Source organism: Nestor notabilis, unplaced genomic scaffold (genome assembly GCF_000696875.1).
Source record: "Nestor notabilis isolate BGI_N333 unplaced genomic scaffold, ASM69687v1 scaffold4171, whole genome shotgun sequence".
Taxonomy (NCBI): Eukaryota; Metazoa; Chordata; class Aves; order Psittaciformes; family Psittacidae; genus Nestor; species Nestor notabilis.
The window spans coordinates 18,127-37,496 of record NW_009914973.1 but is presented as its reverse complement, the minus strand read 5'-3'; the positions used below and the strand labels follow the sequence as shown (position 1 = coordinate 37,496).

The following is a 19,370-nucleotide window of genomic DNA, read 5'->3' as shown; positions in this document are numbered from 1 at the left end:
CAGGAGCAGACCGGGTTTTTTTAAACTTTTGATATTTTAATTACTTACCCAGTGATAACTGGTTAAGTTGGAGATTCTTCCAATCCATTATCTTGTTCTTCATATTCATCCCAATCTGTTTCTTCAAACAGAAACTTGGTGACAACTCCTTAGTGTCCAGTGAACCAGCTGAAATAAAATTGTGGATGATTTGCTACTACTATATTTAGATTAGAAGAGAAACAGTAAGAAAGATTACTGTATTTCAAACAAATTTGTGTTGCCAGAGCTCTATTTAAAACTAATCTTTAAAAGCTTTTAGTAATTTGAATGATATTCACCATTCTAATGAAGAAACCCTGTAAATACAGGGGGTTTTAAAATTTCCTACAAAGCATAAAATCAACCCACTTTCTCATAAACCTTTATTATTCCACTTGGGCACCAAATTCTTTAATAATAATAATAATAAAAGAAATCAAGTTCTTGACCCTGTGCACAAAACAAAACATTTCCTACTACTATTATGGTCCATCTTCCACAGTCTTTTACAATAAACCAATTTTTGAACAAGCAAACTAATGATGCAGATTCATTTGCTTTACAATGAAGCAAATCTATGTGGCTGACCTGAAATATCCCCTTTGATGACTATATAATAATTTATTTCATTGAACTTGGTATTTCATACTTTTCAGTGAATCTCAGAATCGTAACTCCACACATTCTCAGAAGAGTAAGAATCAGGCACTGTGTGAAAATCTTCAAATTTACGTCAGTTTCTCTGCGTATTTTAATAACATACATATGTGCACAATTATCAGATCAAGAAAAAACAACCAATGATGGTGACACTGTAAAAATAATGAAGTTTTACACTCAAGGCCTCCCTACTGCTTTCTGCCAGAATGTACTCATGAGGACACACCTCAGTGCAAAGTTTTGGATATGACAGAAAGAAGTAAAACCCTTCTCAATGGCTTAGTTATTTCGTGATTTTATATTATCAGCCTTTGCCTTTATTTATTCTACCTGCTACTGACCTCATGCATTTCTTTATTGCTGCAGTGAAGTAGTTTCCGTTATATTTGGTATCACAAAAACAAATCAACACTGTAACATTAATCCATTTCGAGTGAAAGAAAGAATGTTTTCAAAGAAACTCACACAATCAGTATCTTCTCTGGCTTTTCCTCATGAATGAGAAACAATTCAAGTGTTGTTGCTAGTTTAGTTTTGGACCACAGAAATTCTCCAAAAATGACCCTCAATCAACATTGTCACTGTTCTTTAGTAAATTTAGCTATCTTGAGATACTTCCGACTTTATGATAGGTAGCTTAGATACTCAGGGACTAATATCCATGCATATCCTCTCCTCTTCCAGTTCAGTGGGGAATTTTCAGGGAAGAAAGAATATAACTTCTTTCATGCTCTTCTACATGACAGTTCATTTTAGAATGGTCTTCATACTGTAATCACATAAGGCTAAACACATTATGAATTCTCTTTCCATACTTTAATTCTTCTAAGAGCACAATTTTTGACGAAATCTGTTTTCAGTTTGTCATCTAATGGCCATTTGTCACATCACAAAAAAACTCGCACAACAGTACTTGCTACAACAACCAATACTGACAACATTTTTTCTTCAGCTTCTTTATTTAAAATCAATTTATATATCAGTTAATTTCAGCCATAAGAAACTGTTCTCTGGTAAAATCCCACTATATCGGAATGGTAAACTCTTAACTACTTTTATTTAAGAAAATAATACAAGTATGCCCCACAAACTATGACAGACTTTGAAAAGAAGTATCGCTCTCTTTATTATGCAATGAAGACAATGTGATAGAAGTACATAACAAAGCTATAGAAAAGTCAGGAAAAAAAACAGAAAAGGAAAAGCTCCCTATGGGTTTTGCCTTAGTCAAAAATTCATTACTGGAAAATAAAACATTAATAAATGGCTTTATTCAAATAAATACATTTTTAACAGGTGAAATGTATCAAATACATTTTTTTAATAGGTGAAACACTAATTCTTCCTGTGCCAAAATTTCAAACTATGCAAAAATTCAAAATGATGGGCTATACTGGCCAAAGGTTGGTTACAAGAGTCTTTATTTTGCAAACTATACAGAAACAGTAAAAAAGAAAATGCATTATACTTTTCAATATTACATACGATAAACATTAAATTTAGTATTTAATGTGTAGAAATTAATCCAAATAAGAAACTGATTTTCCTTTCAATTAATGATGGGAAACCAGTGATCCAATTTTGAAATTACACAACCTGTAGTATTACATTATACAGGTCACGTCAATTTTACTGTGGGCAGAAAGCAAAAGAAATGATTGATACAAACAAAGATGGTGGAGTCCTAAAATGTCTACACAATTAATAAACATGCTAACATAAATACAGTGATTAAAGTAATTTTCTCTACAGTCAAATCTTAAGTGCTAATCTACACAATAATTATAATCTAGTCCACATGGTAATTACGTAACAATAGGAAAAAAAAAAACCAAAACAAAACCAAACCCATTTTCTTCATTCCAGCAGCAGTACCTATACTGGTATTAATTTGGTAATTGGGTGTGCTTAGCTACTGCCTAACATCCTATACTGGTATGCATGCTAAAACCTCTCTATTTCTATTTTGCAAGGCACCTTTACAATACGTTCTCTAAGTTTCTGCACTAGTAACAGAAAGCAACAGGAATTAAGATAAAGATGCAAAACTATTTCCTGAAATAAGAAAATAAGAAGTATTATTATACATTTATTAAAAACTACCTTGGGGCTAGTGCCAATACTCTGAAACACTGTCATATATAAAGGTAATATAATTTTAAGCAAATTTTTTTCCCCATGTAAAATATTTTACACTATTCTGATTAGACAGAAATACAGAGAAACAACAAAGGGTGAAGCAATGTTTGAGTAAATAATGGTAACACCTATACAACCTTGACATGAAAGAAAAAAAAATTAAGAAAGGACAAGAAAACTTTACAATTACAGAATTGGTAGTTGTCCATTCTCCTGCTTTTGAAAAATCCTTTCAATAGCAAACACAAAGCAGGACTTTGCTTTATTTTTCCCCTCCTGAAAATTTATCTCCATACCTTTGGTTAATTAAAGGCTGGTGAGATGCTACTTGTGCACCAATGCTCTTCCACTGTAAAACATTTTTGATTTATTGAATGGACAATTTGCAAAGCCCACAGGGCCTAAAACACCAACAGAATTAAAGTTAAGTTACAGGATGTGTTCTGAAGAGGTCATGCACAGCTCCAAGTAAGGGCATATATCTTTTCACTGGAGTTTTAGAGACCAGTTGTCTTTATAGTGTGTTTTGCTCATTTATATTTTCAGTAGCACATAGCATTTCTTTCTTCAGGCTAGACTTCCAATGTGTTATCTTCAGCGCAAAGGCATTTAAAAACTCAAAAGCACATAATATAATTATTCTTATTTAAACAAAAAAAGTCTATGACTCCAGCTGTAAAGTTTGAAATAATCATACAAAATATACATGTTTGTTAGAATCCTTTTGATCTTTGAGAGCAAAAGGATTTTATGAAATGTCATCTTATGAATTTTGGAAAGGTACAATTATGGACCCCCTAATACCATCAAATATATCCATCATGGTCATCGTCATCATCAACATCATCATCTCCTTCATCTTCATCATCATCTTCAATTTCATCTTCGTCATTCATTATTTCATCTTCATCATCTTCATCATCTGTCCATTCATGGAAATCACCAGAGGCAAAATCACCTGAAGTCTCTATATCGATAGCTAAAAAGGTATGCTAGTTTTAGAAAAGGCACACAAGACACACTACGTATTTGTTGTATAATACACATAAGCATTCAAAGGGGCAAACCAGAATATTTAGTTTCAGGACAATTACTTATTTTAAACTACACAGTGTGACGTAGAAAGAAAACATAAATAATAAGAAGATCCTTTTGTCTTAAAATAAAATCACTTCAACAGGGATGAATTTCTCAATGTCAACAAACAGAGACAAATTTTATGGATTTGTAGAACTGTAATGAGTGTCAGAAACAACTGAAAGAGATTTATGTTCAACTTACAGATGACAATAAGAACTGTTGAAAATATACACTGTCTATTGTTCAGTTCTTACATATTATCTTGAATTATCTAGAATTCTCCATTTAGCTTGAAAGGATCCTGGGTTAGATGAACAATAGGCCTGAGCTTGAAAGTCAAATACTGGGTTAAATTTACCCTTTGTTTCAGGCTATGTTCTTTGTTGCACGAGAAGTGGAAAGGAGTAAGGTAAGGAGTAATTCCTTAAAAGAGGAAATTTTTATTTGCCATTTTTTGTATCTGGGACCTCAAATAAAAGTGACATGGGAATTCTTGGAAGAAGCTCCAGAGTGCTGCAAGGAAGGAGAAAATAAGGAAGTTTGGTGTGCTAGGAACTTTTGGCAATTCCCTCAAACATTAACTGAAAAAAAAAAAAAAGTTAAATTGAATCTACTAGCACGCTGATTACCCAAAGAGATTTCATCAAGCATTTTGGGGCTTGTCTAATGCTGTTCTAGATAATTGATTTTCCCTAGGTTTATATACACGATGCCAAGCACATATATAAGGTCTATTAATAGCTGACAAAGTGAAAGGAGTTGCAAAAATAATGAAGTAATACCAGTAACAAATTATTGGCTATATTTTGTTTCAAAATCCATGTAGTTGGGTCCCTCTATCTGCTCTCACTGAAGAAATTTAATCTGGCTGGTAAGCAAAGGAGAAATGCCTCTAAACCAAATGCCACAAAGGGTTCTTGACTTACCGCATTCTGCCGCACCATTTGTTCTGGATCCTGTCACCTCGTTACCGTATCTGTCAACACACCAGCACTGCCCTGCGCTTCCATGGCACTGACTTGGTTTGTAATATCCATCTTCATCACATAAGGGGATGTACTGCCCTGTGATAGATAAATATCGAATAAGGATATTAAAAGTGCCTCTTGGCCAATGTAATGATTATAGCAGAAAGCAACTACATGTTGCTGTTTTTCCTCATTCCAGACTCTACACTGACTGGTTTACTATTACTAAATTCAGTTAAGCAGAAAGTGACAGAATATATCAAATGTGGGAGGGAAAACAACATATATCAGTCTTGGACTGATTTCAAGATATAAAGTGACCAATCTTCCTCGAAAATTTTCATTGATGCTGTGATAGATATTCCTTATTTCCTGAATGTCAAGATCTTCACTGAATGCTGGGTAAAAGGCTTAAATGTAGCACCTAGCCCTGAATGGGTATTCTATGATCTGTGGAATACAAACAAGTCTGAATAATAAGGACCAGGCTTCCTGATCTAACAAACTATCTGCTACAAGCCTTAGGAGCTATTTTTATTTAACATACATTTTACAATCCATTTAGTTATGTACTAATATTTAATCACCCCCCAACAGAAGACAAATGCAGTGTAACACACCAATTTTATAAAAAAAAAATGTTAACGGAAGAATGTTAAATTTGCATTTATATGCAAAATACCTAGGCAGATTAGGCTCTAAGCCAAAAGCGTTCCCCACCAGGAGCATAAGACACAATCAGGCACTAATTTTGTGAGGCAGTGACTTGCCTAAGGCTGAATAATTCACTGTTTTTCATTTGGGACAAATGGAGACTTTTTGAAAGAAACATGAAACATAGACAAACCACAATGAACAAAACATTCACATGAAAGCTTTTTGAAGTGTATAGTTGTTGTTAGAAACTACCCTTTGAAGAAATACAGTTTTGACTACTTTGGGCTAAGCCTTTCATTGCAGCTTTTATACAGCGTCCAATGGCAAAATGAAGATTTTACATTTAAGTTATACTGATACACAACAAAGATTTCAATTACTTAAAGAATATTACAGGTAAAGGATCAGCAGAGATACTAATTTAGGAGTGCCTTAGACTGTTCCCTCTATAACCGTAAAAATGTACCTTCTATTAAGGTAATAAAACAGATGTAATATCTTTTGGTAGGTAAGGTAATAAAACTAAGTTTAATAGCTTTCAAAAATTTCATAAATTCTGCTGCTGGAATTTACTGCAGTCTATCTTTGTTGGATTAATATTGATTTTATGTTGCTGCTTCACTAGGATTATTTATGTAAGCAATACAACCTTCAAAAGAATGATCTATGGCTCACCTGGGAGCTTCTTTCCTCCTTGCTGCTTCTGAATGTTGCTGAGTTCTGTCTGGCAAGGTGGGTCTAAAATGACATAAAAAATGTTAAACAGATTACACTGTATGTAGGAAAGAAAGCATATGACAAAGTTTCCACAGTTTCCTATGTTCCAAGGTCACTTTTACTACTGAACTTAGGAAACACACACATCCTGCGTTAGTAGTCACGTTCTAAGCTTTGAAATAAAAGAATTACTGCACCTTGCTACAGCTCCAGAATTATGAATTAGAGCACCACCACGGATTTTTGCAGAAGTTAACCCAGCTATAAGCATCTAGTCACTAGTTTGGAAGACGGAGGAACATTAGACCAAAATAGTAACTCTATCACACCCTGTTTTATCAGACTACAGAAATCAGACTATGACTGTGAAGCTCGCCTCATGTATTCATTAGAAACAGGATGTCTCTTTTAATTCTTTCTCTTTTGTCCTTGTTATAAGTCATGTTCAAGTTTTGTATTTCATACTCTAACAAAATAAGAATTTTCTCCACTGACGTCTGCAAGATTGTGATTCTACTGCAACAGTTTGATGGCTACAAAGCCCCATGTTCAGCAAACTAAGTTAAAATCAGTGGCCAAACTTTAGATGGCTCTAAGACGCAGAATAGGTATTAAAATTAAACTTCAGTTTTCCATTCTTCAGTTATAGCTAACTCCAGTTACAAGTTTTCTATAAAAACAAGTCACAGTATGACCCATGAATGTGAAGGAAATAAGAAGTGAATGTGTACGCATTAGTGCTGAGTAAGTGAAAGAATCAAAGACAGCAAAGTACTAATCTCTGAACACTGATACTGCATTTTACATTACACCATTAGCACAAAGGCATTTCTCATTCTGAGCCAGCAGTAGTACTACCAAGTTTACTTGCATATGTTTTTAGCTCACTGGGACTTGACATCATTGTGTGAGTTTGGGTTTTAAGTATTTAGTCTTTGAGTGTATGCTGAGACTAAATGATTTTTTACATTTCTCGTTATAAGAAGTGCTTTCATGATGATCATGCTCACTATTATGCCAGGGATGCTCATTACCTTTCAAAACTAAAGTTTCTGTCTTTCCTGGTATTTAAAGAGTTAGTTAAGGTCTTAACTGTACAACATTCTGAGGATCAGTTATTCTTAAACCAAAGGTATTTCCAATTAATCAGTAATCTAAAAAATGATAATCATTTATGCACACATGTACCACAGGCTACAAGGATCTAGGATTTTGGTGGACTTGTCAGTGTTAGGTTAACAATTGGACTTGATGAACTTAAAGCTCCTTTCCAATCTAAACGATTCTACTCTATTCTGTCTTCCAAAGAAGATGGGAAATATGCTAAAGGAGAACTAGTCAAATAGGAAAAATACATATATTTTATTATATGGAAAAGAAATCCTAAATTAGAAACACAGAGTTGCCCACGTAAGCACTAACATGGAAATGTAAAAATGATAGACTATGCCTAAAGAAAAACTATCTTAATTTACAGCTGTAAATCTTCTGTGGTGTAATTACAAAAAGGAATACTGCTAACCAAAAGTTAACAAGGCAATATGAGAATGTTACTTACCCAGAACTCTCTTCTTTTCAGAAGCTAGGTCTTCAAGATTCACATTTAAGCTTTGCTTCTCAGGATAAAAGCATCAAAACCTCTTAACAATACTAAATCACTCAAGTTCTTAAAACTGTCAAAGAGAATGACAGGCTAGAAGTTCAACCAATTCCTTTTGGTCCACAGCATATCCTTTTTCCTCTCTCCTCAGACCATAATGCTTCCTTGTTTACTTTCCAGTTAGTTCCTGAGTTTGGAAAAGCTTTCTTTTAGATTTCTAAACTTATTTCAATAGAAAACCAGTGTCACTGGACAGCTTTTGGGAGTCCTGAGCCAAGGAGAAAGAATTCCTTTACAAAAATCAGTCTGATGGCTCCCTTTGAAACAGAAATGAATCTGACATCAGTTTTTCTGATGATCTGAAGACAAATAAGAGACCTAATCATCTTCATCCTTAATCTACTTCCACAGATGTGGCAGGAATTGTCTCTCTGACAGTAACACAGCATTGTTATAATTCATGAACCACCAGTGCTCGAAGTACTGATGTACACCAGACTATTCCATGTTATTAATACTGCCCCTTGAGAAATCAATATTCAGTCGTGTCAAGAGGTGCTGCAAGGCTACTACTATTAAGCTCTGATTTACCAAAAATAGGCACATTAACAGAGCAATGGGAGTGAAACCAGTAGATCTGACAAAGAATGTCTAAGATTTTTAATAGACATGTCTCAAGGAACTGCTACCCACACAGTGAACCTCCAGCATTCATAGGTTCTTTGCCTTATTCAATTAAAAAAGTGTGATTTCCCATCTATCAAGTAGGTAATATTCATTTGAGCCCTTAGCTTCTGGCATGTAGCCCACCACAGATTAAGCTGCCATGTTGTGCCTTGCCTGTGCTTGGGAACAAGTAGTATAATTGTTCTTGGACAACCAAGGCTTGGACTTTAGGGATTTGAAGCATCAATTCTGCACTTCGAGAAATCTTTCTGGGGATCTCAGTTATGTGTTAAGGCATCACATCTTACTTTATAACCATCTATAAGCATATCTGAAGTCCTGCAATCTGAAAAGACTGTTGTAACAAATATGAATCACAATAATTATCATTCTTCTGTAAGATGGACTAATTTTAAAGTCATATAGATGCATTCCAGCCTTGCAGGCAGAAGAGCCTGAAAGAAAAAGGCATCTAGAGAAGTGCTGGACTAACAGATCCATGCAGAGGCCTGCAGTAAAGAAATACTCAGGTTCTAAGAATTAATATTCCCAGCAAAATGTGTACTCTCCTAGTGATGCAACAAAACCGAGGCTTTAACAATGATCAAGTAGTGGCACAAAGAAATTCAACCCATAAGAAAGCAACACTGCAAGTGCCTCAGCACTCAGATAAGCACTAAAATGTTAAGCTAGCATCAAACAACTAAGAAAAGTTCTGAAAAGGGGTGCTGAAGTGAACTGCAGTTGAAACTGAAGGGCAATACTGACCAAAGTGTACAGGAAGACTTGCAAAGAGCGCTGTCAAAGCACAGATCTTGAAGTACTGCAGAAATTAATTAGTGTCTTGGATGTATCTCATAAATACTAAACTACCCTTAAAGCAGAATAATGCCAAGAAAAAATGCAATGAGCACAACTGTGTGGTACATGTTTAAGCTTTAGTTAAGGTGGGACAGCTACTACAGGAAGATCTTATTCTGAGCAAGAATAGTTTGATTTGAGTATTCATGAGAAGCTGTTTATATTGACTAGAAGTTGTGAATAATGTGTAGTAATGGGTCCAGTGTACTGCAATGTATCATGTCAGACCTCCAGCAGAAAGAAAGAATGGCGAAGAGTTGCAAGTGCTTGTGTGATTCTCAGTCTTGAACTGTGAAGCTAAGATCAAAAAGCAAGAGGGTCAAAAGCACTACGGAACTTCTATCCCAGTATGATGCATCTTGTTGACTAAAATTTGTACTCACTTTGAAGATTGTTAATCAACGGCAGTGCTGTTAAATTGTAGATCTGCCCAGAAAGCACCTACTATGCTCAATGAATACAGAGAGCTGCCTAAATGGCTTGAAGCATTCTGTTAGTATCAACTTATTTTTGTCAACATCAGAAAGAAGCCACTGAATTTCTCTACCTAGCCATCTCTTTGTTATTAATAGCAAAGGTCTAGTTAAAGGTCTTATTTAGGTTGTTCAATCAAGTAAATCATAACCAAGCATGAACACAGGGAATTCAGTGGGTCACTAATACATGAGGGAGTCAGGACTCGGATAGTTGTGAAAGAGAGAATAATACGTGACAAAAGACTATAAGCTCTTTTTCCCTCCTTACATCTCTGAATAAGAGGGATAATACAGGTTTGTTGTCAGTGTTTATCTGGAAGGATGAAGTACATGTTTAATGTGTAAGGATGGGCAAAATGGGCAAAACAGATTTCACCTCATTTACCATTTTGAGTATACATATTTTTTACTATACATTCAAACACACTGTGGTATCAAAAGCTATCTAATCCGTTTAGATCAGCGCCTTATCACAACAACATGGTTAAGAGAGTGAGAAAACTGGAAAGGAAGAAAAGCTTGATAATGTTGGATTCTGCAATGGGGAAAATCAGTGTCACTGAAAGCCGGATCCCTGATTTTTGGCCTTCAGGGTACCATTAATATAATTTAGTAGTGTTTTAGATTAGTCTTTACGATACCATCATTGGCCTCTAGTGGTACACTGAGAAAGTATTTTAGACAGACAGTATTTATAGGCTATAGAATGCAAAACTACTTGAAACTCATCTGTGGAAGTGCTTTCTTAATGCCCTGGTTATGCTGTATCTGCATTATATCAAATTGGTAGGAGAGCCAAATGGTATAAGAACCTTGGCCCGTACTAGGCCACATCTTATGTGCTGTGCTTTCTCTGACAATTTAAAAGAATTATGCTGGCCTCCAAAGAGTAAGGATGCTTATACATTAAGCTGAAATGACTCTAGTGATTTTTCTTTTTTATCTTAAATACAATCAAACAAAACATGTTATGGTCCTTACTTTAAAAACTACTTTATTTCTGGGATGGGTTATTTTCCATTTACTAATTTTGTTAGCAGTACACACATGCTTATAAAAATAAAAGCCAAAATAGTGTTCTACCATGAAACAAACAAGGTGTTTTGAATGTTAATTTTTTAAAAATTACCAAAGAAGTTTGTTATTTAGTATGTATCTACAGAAGTACAGCTTTATTTTTGTTTCAATTTCAACTGGCACAGGGGGCATGATAAAAATCTTTATTTCCACAGAAATCAGAATCAAACCATAGATGCTGAGCACTAATGGGAATTTATCATGAGATTTTTAAGGACACAGGTGAGATCTAAAAACTGAAATTAAAATTGTGCTGTTTATCCCTTTGAAAATCTCATGTTAGTAAGAAAAAGGAAGGGGCCATTCTATCCAGTTTCAGCCAATATTTAATGACTAAATTCTTTGATTGCAACTAGTTTGATTACATAATTTATGTGGTGTCTCATCTAGATCTATAATTGTTATATGATCCTCATAAAAATTAATGCTTTTAGGTTGTGTTTATTTGTTTAAACGAATCACATCAGGATGTTAGCAAGAAATTCATCTAAGAAGTAAAAATGAATTGGTTTTAGGTACAAATGACTGGAAATAACTTTACCCATAATATTCATTCAGTTATTTCAATAGACTCACAAAATAGAACATTAATATACCCTCTTACAGCAATGGAAAAAAGTTTACAATGTAGGCAAGTAGATTGGTAAAGAAATCATTTAAGTACTTTTGTTCTTTATTTTGATCTCTTTTCTTTGCATACTTACTGGAAGTTCCTACAAGAAACTACTGTTGTAAAAGCATTAGCCAGTCTTTTGCACTTCATTTAGAATCTGTGAATTCCTAGCAAGCCTTTGCATTTAGCCTGGGTTGGTTGGTTGTTTTTTATTCATTTTAGGTATTCACGGTAGGTAAAAAACCTCAACACAAATTCATGGTACAGCATTTAAGAGCTTGTAGTTCACAGTAATCTTCTTAAAATGTTAAAAAAAAAAAAGCACTACAAAAACGTCAGTCACATACATATGCAGGTTGTTCTTATCTTTTACCTTGCTGTCTTTGGAAGCAATAGCACCACTCATTGTTAGATATCAAACTGTCCTTGTATGTGTCACAAGAATTGAAGAACGCTCTTGTGCATGGCTCATTCTTGTCAAGGTAAATGCTTCCAAGTTCTGACTGGTCCAACAACAGGTCATAGTTCGTATCAAGCCTGTTAAACATCCAGCCAAGGGAGTCTTTGCAAATTGGCAAGATGCTGGTATCAAATCCTAAGAGGAAAACAAACAAATAAAGAAAATAATCATATAGCAGGAAAGATAGAGCAGGGGCTGAGCTCAGCCACCACAAAAGAATGCTGCATCATGGAAACTGCTCCAGTGGTACATAAATACAGTACATCAACAGTGCATGCTACTGAAATAATACGCATAAATTGTGTTATCTTCATTTAAAAATAGTATTAAATTAACCTGTTAAAATAATTAATCCCACCATCAGTCTCAAAGCATTTAGAAACATGAGTTTTCTTGTCAAACATTATACCTGTAACACACACATTATGTACAGTAATAAATGACCTACAGTGACTTCCTGGAAAATAATTCCGTTGAGGAATTTCAGTAGCATTATAAATCAGAAGAGTGAAACTTAAGTGGCTTGCAATGTTTACAGAACTAAGAAGAGAATAAATCCCAGGTAACTTGTTGAAATCCATTTTTTTTTCTTCCTGTAACATACTCAATTCTATGAAGAAGGAGCTTGATATTCAGCCTCATCAATGTCTTGAAAGTTATGGTATTTTATCTTTACCTGATGTACTTTACAACTCGGAGAAGGCTATGGAAAAGATGATTGCTAAGAGCAGCCAGCTGCCAGTATCAGGCCTACTAATACAGATTGCATCTTCCTAAACTGTTGCTTGGAAAAAGAGTCATCAGGAACAGTTAATCATTCCCATCGCCAGAGCTCAGACTTCATGTCTGGTTTTCCTGCATCAACTGTAAAGTAGATAAAGACTTGCATACGGATATGGATGGGAAATTCAGAAACCACCAGGCCTCTTGCCTATGTAGAAGATACTAACTGCATCTGATACATACATACGTTTTTTATCATTTACACAAACTCCTCTGTGGCTTAACACACCAGCATTCAAAACATTTCCTCAGAAATGGTCCTGTGTTCTGATTATTTCTTGGGAGGAAAATTTCAATTCTTAGTAAATATAATCTGCTTTTCAAGGTGAAACTATTGTTTTCCTGCTTAGTAAACTCCTGAGTAATAAATTCTAGTGCACATTGAGGAAGATGGATTTTGATATTACGTGGAAATCAAAACAGCATTCATACATATAGCTTACATATTGCATTACATAAAAACTGTTTATCTAACATGCCAAGAGAAGTAAACTACATGATTCATTCCAATACCAGTACACTGTCCAGTACAATAAAACACACTGACAAATCAGACGTGAATAAACACACATGCACTCTGCTACAGTCCTGCCATCTAGACCATGGCTTTTAATTGTTCAGCATGCAAGCTGCATAGCAAGAATATTTTTACTTGTGATGGATTTGTCTAATATTTTGGCTATCAGGAAACCTTCAGTTAATAGCATCTCACAGCTGAGGCCTACCATGCACAAGCTGGGAACAAGTTTTCCTTCCTAACATAGTTGTATCAGGACAGACCTGAGCCAGAAAGACTAAACTGAAGAGAGGACTAAACAGACGTGAATGCTTTCTGTCATATTTGCTGTTCACAGAAGTGCTGACCTAGGTGAGACTCATCTGGCTCCATACCAGCCCAAGGAGGACATAGCATTAGGCATAACATTCTCTGTCACCTGTCTAAACTTGTAATATATTTGTGCTCCCTATGATTAACACAGTTAGTGCAGAGCCTGGGTTAAGGCAAGGCATAGGGAAGGTACCAAAGGTCTTGCTATAAACCTAGGATAACTGACTCTCATTTTACAACAAAAGGTGCAAGGGAAATAAAAAAAGCACAGCTGCAACATCCCTTAAACACCTGTGAAAGTTGGCATCCAGAAGTCTCTCCTTTTCCAGAAAGTGTTGTAGAGAATTTTATGAGGTAGGGGATCAAGATGATTCTTATTGCTGAAGGCTACCAGTTTCCTAATAGACTGACAGTTCAGATGAAATGTATACAGTGGGACATGAGACTGACCATTTTATTAACAGAAGGGACCTGAGGAAGGAGAAATAAAATAAAATGCTACAATAAACACCTATATACGTTTCATTGTGTATACTGTACAAAAGATTGAGTCAAAACAAACTTCAGTCAACAATACTGACTTAATTAATTCAAAAGCTAATTCAAGAAGTTTAGCCAAGATGCATTAATTTAAAATTCCTGCTCAGAACTACTTCTAGGCTGGATTTCTTTTTCTGAACTCTTGCTGTAAGGATGCCTGAGCTTATGCTAACCTTATGCAGAAAGAACCCTGTATTTCTAGTAAACTAGAACTATGGTTCAGGTTACTAATCTGTACAATTTTGCAATACAGCTTACAAGACATTTTCTGAGGTAATTTCAGGAAGTAGTTGAATTCTCAGGCAGTCAACATTTTCAAGATATCAAAAACTATATTTAAAATGGCAGTTCTTTTTATCTTTTGTAACTATAAAATGACTGTGTGGGAGGGTACTGAGAGGAGTAAGCAAAATCTTACTGTTCTGCTTAGGAGTTCTGGCTGTACATCAGGGTTTCCAAATATGATTCAGCAATGAAGATCAGGGAAATTTAATTTATCTCCACATAATGTCAGCTGTGTCTCTTCATTGATAAGGAACTTAGGATGGTCAGAATGACGTAAAAACCTCCAAGCAAAGATCTGAAATTCTTAATTTTATTTACACATCGCGATACAAAATTAGTCTTTTCCTTCTGCAAATTTGTAAGGGTATTTGGCAATTTAGTATAATAATATCTCACCATGCTAGTTCTAGACAAGCCAATTACAAGTAATTTTCTTTCAGACTTCTTGTATTTTTATGTTATCTTCAAAATTACTAGTGTCTTAGACTCCAAATAATTATATTATTCCCAAGCCATAAGAAGATCCACTATTACCTTTGGCCTCTGGTCTTTCATCTTCTAATACAACAAGGTGCACAAGTGCTCTTCAGAAATAGACTGCCTGTTATCAGAAATATTTGTGGGCCTACAATATTACTTTTATGCTCTGCATTTGATGCATTAATTCCCTAGTTTTATCACACAAAATTAATACGGAAATAAAACAAATATTTTAAAAGGCTTTAAAGAGGTATGTAAAACCTCGTAATTTTTCAACTATTTGTTTCATCACCCACAAGGGAATAATAATGGGGGTAAAGTGTCCTTTCCCCTTCGTGTCTTCTATTTAGACCATAAATGGCCTGAAGACAAGATTTATGTGTTTATATTAGCATTTATAGTAATGATACCTCTATATATATGCGATCCAAATACCTCTGGATGCAAATTCAATTTCAGAAATAAAACCCTGTTATTTGAAATATTCTAGTCTGTATTACTAATAAGATTCAGCTTTGGAAAAAAAAAAAAGTGTCACACAAAATTACATAACTCTTGTAAAAACACAACATTGTAGTCACCTTACATTTTTAACTTGTTATCAGTGTGTTGATGGCTCTAGCAGAACAACTTAAACACTATTCTTTGGTTTGTTTAGAAATAATATTAATGATTGTACAGATCAATGTGGACTATTTAATACCTGGAACAACTCTGAAAAGCACCAGCAAGGTACTATAAACTTGCACCACATCTACCTTGGTCAGGACTGTGCTCAAGCCTTTTAATAAATCCTGCCCCAAGTGAGACTGAGATACAAAAAATCCTAAATGCAAACAGACAACCAGAAAGGATGACACAAACTACTTTTTAAAATGCAGAATGGTTTTTAAATGAAGAAGGAACTCTATGACTAAAGGGCAGCCTGGGAGAAAGGGTGCCAAAAGAGATTTTTAACTACCCAAGGGTAATGAACATTAGAACTCTGAAAGGGGAACTTGAATTCAGGTGGCTTTTTGTCATAACTGTTGTTCTGTACAGATTGCTATGTCCCATGTGCTAAGTATAAGGTTGTTATACATGATTAAGAAGTTCTTTGCAAGATTTCTTTCTAGGTGTAGCTCTCGGGCATGCCCAAAACAGGGGCTGGACTCCCTGGTATACTTAAAAATTAATGCACTTGATGTCTTGGACCTACTATGACTTTGGAGACTGACTTTAAGGGATTTCATTAGGGAGATAACTCAAGAGCTCAGCTCTTGAAGAACAGTTTTAAGAATTTCCTAGTGGTATTAGAAAGGACATTACTATGTTAAATGGTTATCATTATTTTAGTTTCCTTGTCTGTTTACAGGGACATAGTGACCTAATATTTTCTTCTAAACTACAGACATGTTAATTTATCATAAGACGCAGTATCTTTTGCTGCCTCAAGTGAGAAATTTCAAAGTTGAGAAATGTACATACCAGAAAAAAAGTACAGTTACATGAAAGCACTTTTTAAACAATTCTGCATTCCCAAATTCACAAATGAAAGAAAACTACTACTGATCATATATATATTAAATTCGATCACTTTCTGTCTGTAGATGGACTGCCTTTTTGCAGTAGCCTGTCAAAGTAATTCAAACAAGTAAATATAGGCTATTTATAAAATCAAGTAAATGTGCAAATAGATTCTACTCTATTCAAAAGAAATTTTTTTTTCACAATTAAACAAAAGCAATTTGAGTAACTGTGCACAGGACTAAACCACTAAACTTTTATTTTCCACATGTTTTTGTGAAACATTCTGGGTTTTTTCAAAACACTCTTTTTTAAAGAGAAAAAGAAAAGACAGGACAAACCGAATGACTCACATGTAAACATCTTCTAAAATTTTATTTGCTTTGTTGTAGGAAAAAGAAAACAAACATGCCAAAGCCTAACATCAAACTTCCATGTTTACACCCTAGCACCCCTATAACAAATAGCAAACTTTTCATCATTCTTGTAACATTCTTGCTACCTCTATTTTAAGGTTGATGAGGTATACCTCTTTGAAACGGAACACATAAATTAAAATCAGCACAGTAATCAGATAATATTTTGTACAACATTGAAATTGTTTAGGATTAATTTCTGCTACCCTGTTACAAGTGTAAGTCAAACATTTCTGACAGTACCATGTTCACAGGGAATTTAAAGTCAGTAGCAGAATGGAAACAGACTTTTCCGCACTGATTATATTTCCTTACCTGTTGACAAAAAAAGTCCCTGAAAAGACTACTCGTAACCATCAAAAAAAAAAAAGATATTTTTTTTTTTTGCAGTTACTTCTTTTATCATTGCCATAACTACTTTTTGAACTTTTGCTGTATTAGCAAGCTTCTAAAGAGCTATTCAGTGTGTTACCCCCAACAAAGCGAGTATTCAGCAAGGAACAGAACCCTATGCAATATTTCATCTAACCTTTAACTGAGCAATGTGCCAACACTAGCTATATTATTAGATAGACTAGATTTTAGTTATTACAATACAATAAATGCTTACTTAAGAGCTGCAAACTTTGTATTTCTGCTGTTTTCATTCCTGGATGAGCAGCAGATCACATGCCAGTTACGGGCACCAACCAGAATGTAAATGGTAAATACATGCTTTTATACATGTTTTTTTCAGTATCAATAAAAAGTGACATTACTGTATTACCATCTTACCTTTGAAACATTTTTCTCAAGGTTGAGTATTCCCAGATAACTCATAGTCATCTTTAACTCACTGTGTTTTGCAGAATTATTTACTTCCTTATCATAAAAAAAATCACACAATGAAATGACATTTCCAATTAAATTAAATAGATGGATTTCTTGAAAGTAATGCTACAAACAGCAATCAAAAAAAGCTAAAAAACCCCGACAAAACAAACCTCCAAATACTTAATAAGCCAATAATGAAGGCACTAAGGTAAGCAGGCAGTGGTGGCCAAGTTCTGTAAAACACACTCTGGGGAAATTTATAGTTTTCTCCTCATATTAATGAAAGGGAGATTTTTATGGCTTATGAAATCTAATTTGACTCTCCTTCACAGTAGGACACCACTCTTGAAACTATTATTGCACACTTCAATTGCTTTTTAAATAAGTCCTTTGATAACTGCATTTTAAAACTACTACTTTCCACAACAACAACAACAAAAACCAACCAAACAAAATTGAATATTTGAGGGGGTTAAAAACAAATTATGTCCCCTACTCCTTCCACTTCATTAGTACTCCTGAGTCTTTTCCAATCTAAAGTATATCCATAAGAATTCCTTTTTACTTACCAGCTTCTTTTCCGTGTATCAGTTTTTCTGTGCCAATATCTACAGTGGCATCAGCTAGCAATGATGGGTCACACATAATTACAGCTCCTGTACCTTATTTCTTAGGGCTAGCCATTCAGGAAATCACTTTCCTCTATGGAAAAGTTGCTCAAAATCCCCACTTGTTTCTTCTGTTTTGTCTCATTATTCAACAGCTAATTATCAAGCTCTATCAAGCTCTATCAAACAGACAATTTGATAATATTAACAAATGAACGGATTGTGAATGGTAGCTGCCATACATTCTTAAAAGCAAGATTCCTGCCAAATAATGTTGAAAGTTTAAAGTGAACATCCTATATCAGTACTAAGCCATAAATAAGAAAACAACTTTAGAAAAACACAAAGTTCTGGTTTTGATACACATGACTACTTAAAACATATAAGAACAAGGCAAGTTTTAGCAATGGAAATACAAATGACAAAAAAGTATCTAAGAGCACATCAAATAAGACAAGTAGAAATTTCTTACTGGTTCTTTCAGGCCTTTGAACAATCCTAGTCTTCTTATTCTGAATTCCGCTTTCATGGAGTGCCTTAAACCAGTCTCTCAATCTGTTTGCAACCTCCCTGAATTCCAGGTCACTGCAAACTGAAAAACAAAATGCAAAGCTGTTTAATGTTTTTCTCCTGGGTGCTAAATAGAACTTTCAAACTATGCTAAAAAAGAAAGTAAACCACATAATATAAACATATATTTTCCACAGCTTGCTTTAATTCAGAAAGGTGACTTTCATTACCTAGGTATGCCTTCGAAACACAATTAAGGTATTTAGACATAAATACCTGATGTATTATATAAGTTAAGTACATAATTTGCAAACTACTACAAGCACTTCTAGCACAGACACTTGCACATCTTACTGTAGATGAGGCTGTACGGCAAAGACACCCATGACAGTCTTCTGGAGTTTCATTTCTATGTCCATGTCGTGGTTCAAGCCCAGCCGGCAAGTTGGTACCACGCAACCCCTCGCTCACTCCCCCCCTTTTCCTTCCTCCCCCCGCTCCCGGAGGGATGGGGAGGAGAATCGAAGGAATGTAACTCCCACGAGTTGAGATAACAGCTCTCCAGTAACTAAGGTATAATACAAACCACTACTGATACCAATAAT

The 19,370-nt window shown here is 34.8% G+C and overlaps 1 protein-coding gene across 1 annotated transcript; it reads right to left on the bottom strand.

The window, feature by feature from the left end:
* Positions 1 to 3,446: 3,446 nt before the first annotated feature.
* SPOCK3 (sparc/osteonectin, cwcv and kazal-like domains proteoglycan (testican) 3) lies at positions 3,447 to 18,847 on the bottom strand (the record flags this gene model as incomplete). Its single annotated transcript, XM_010023900.1, has 5 exons — positions 3,447 to 3,799; positions 4,827 to 4,964; positions 6,201 to 6,263; positions 11,909 to 12,130; positions 18,728 to 18,847. Coding segments are annotated over 5 exons (716 nt in total), but the record flags the coding sequence as incomplete, so codon positions are not given.
* Positions 18,848 to 19,370: the final 523 nt, after the last annotated feature.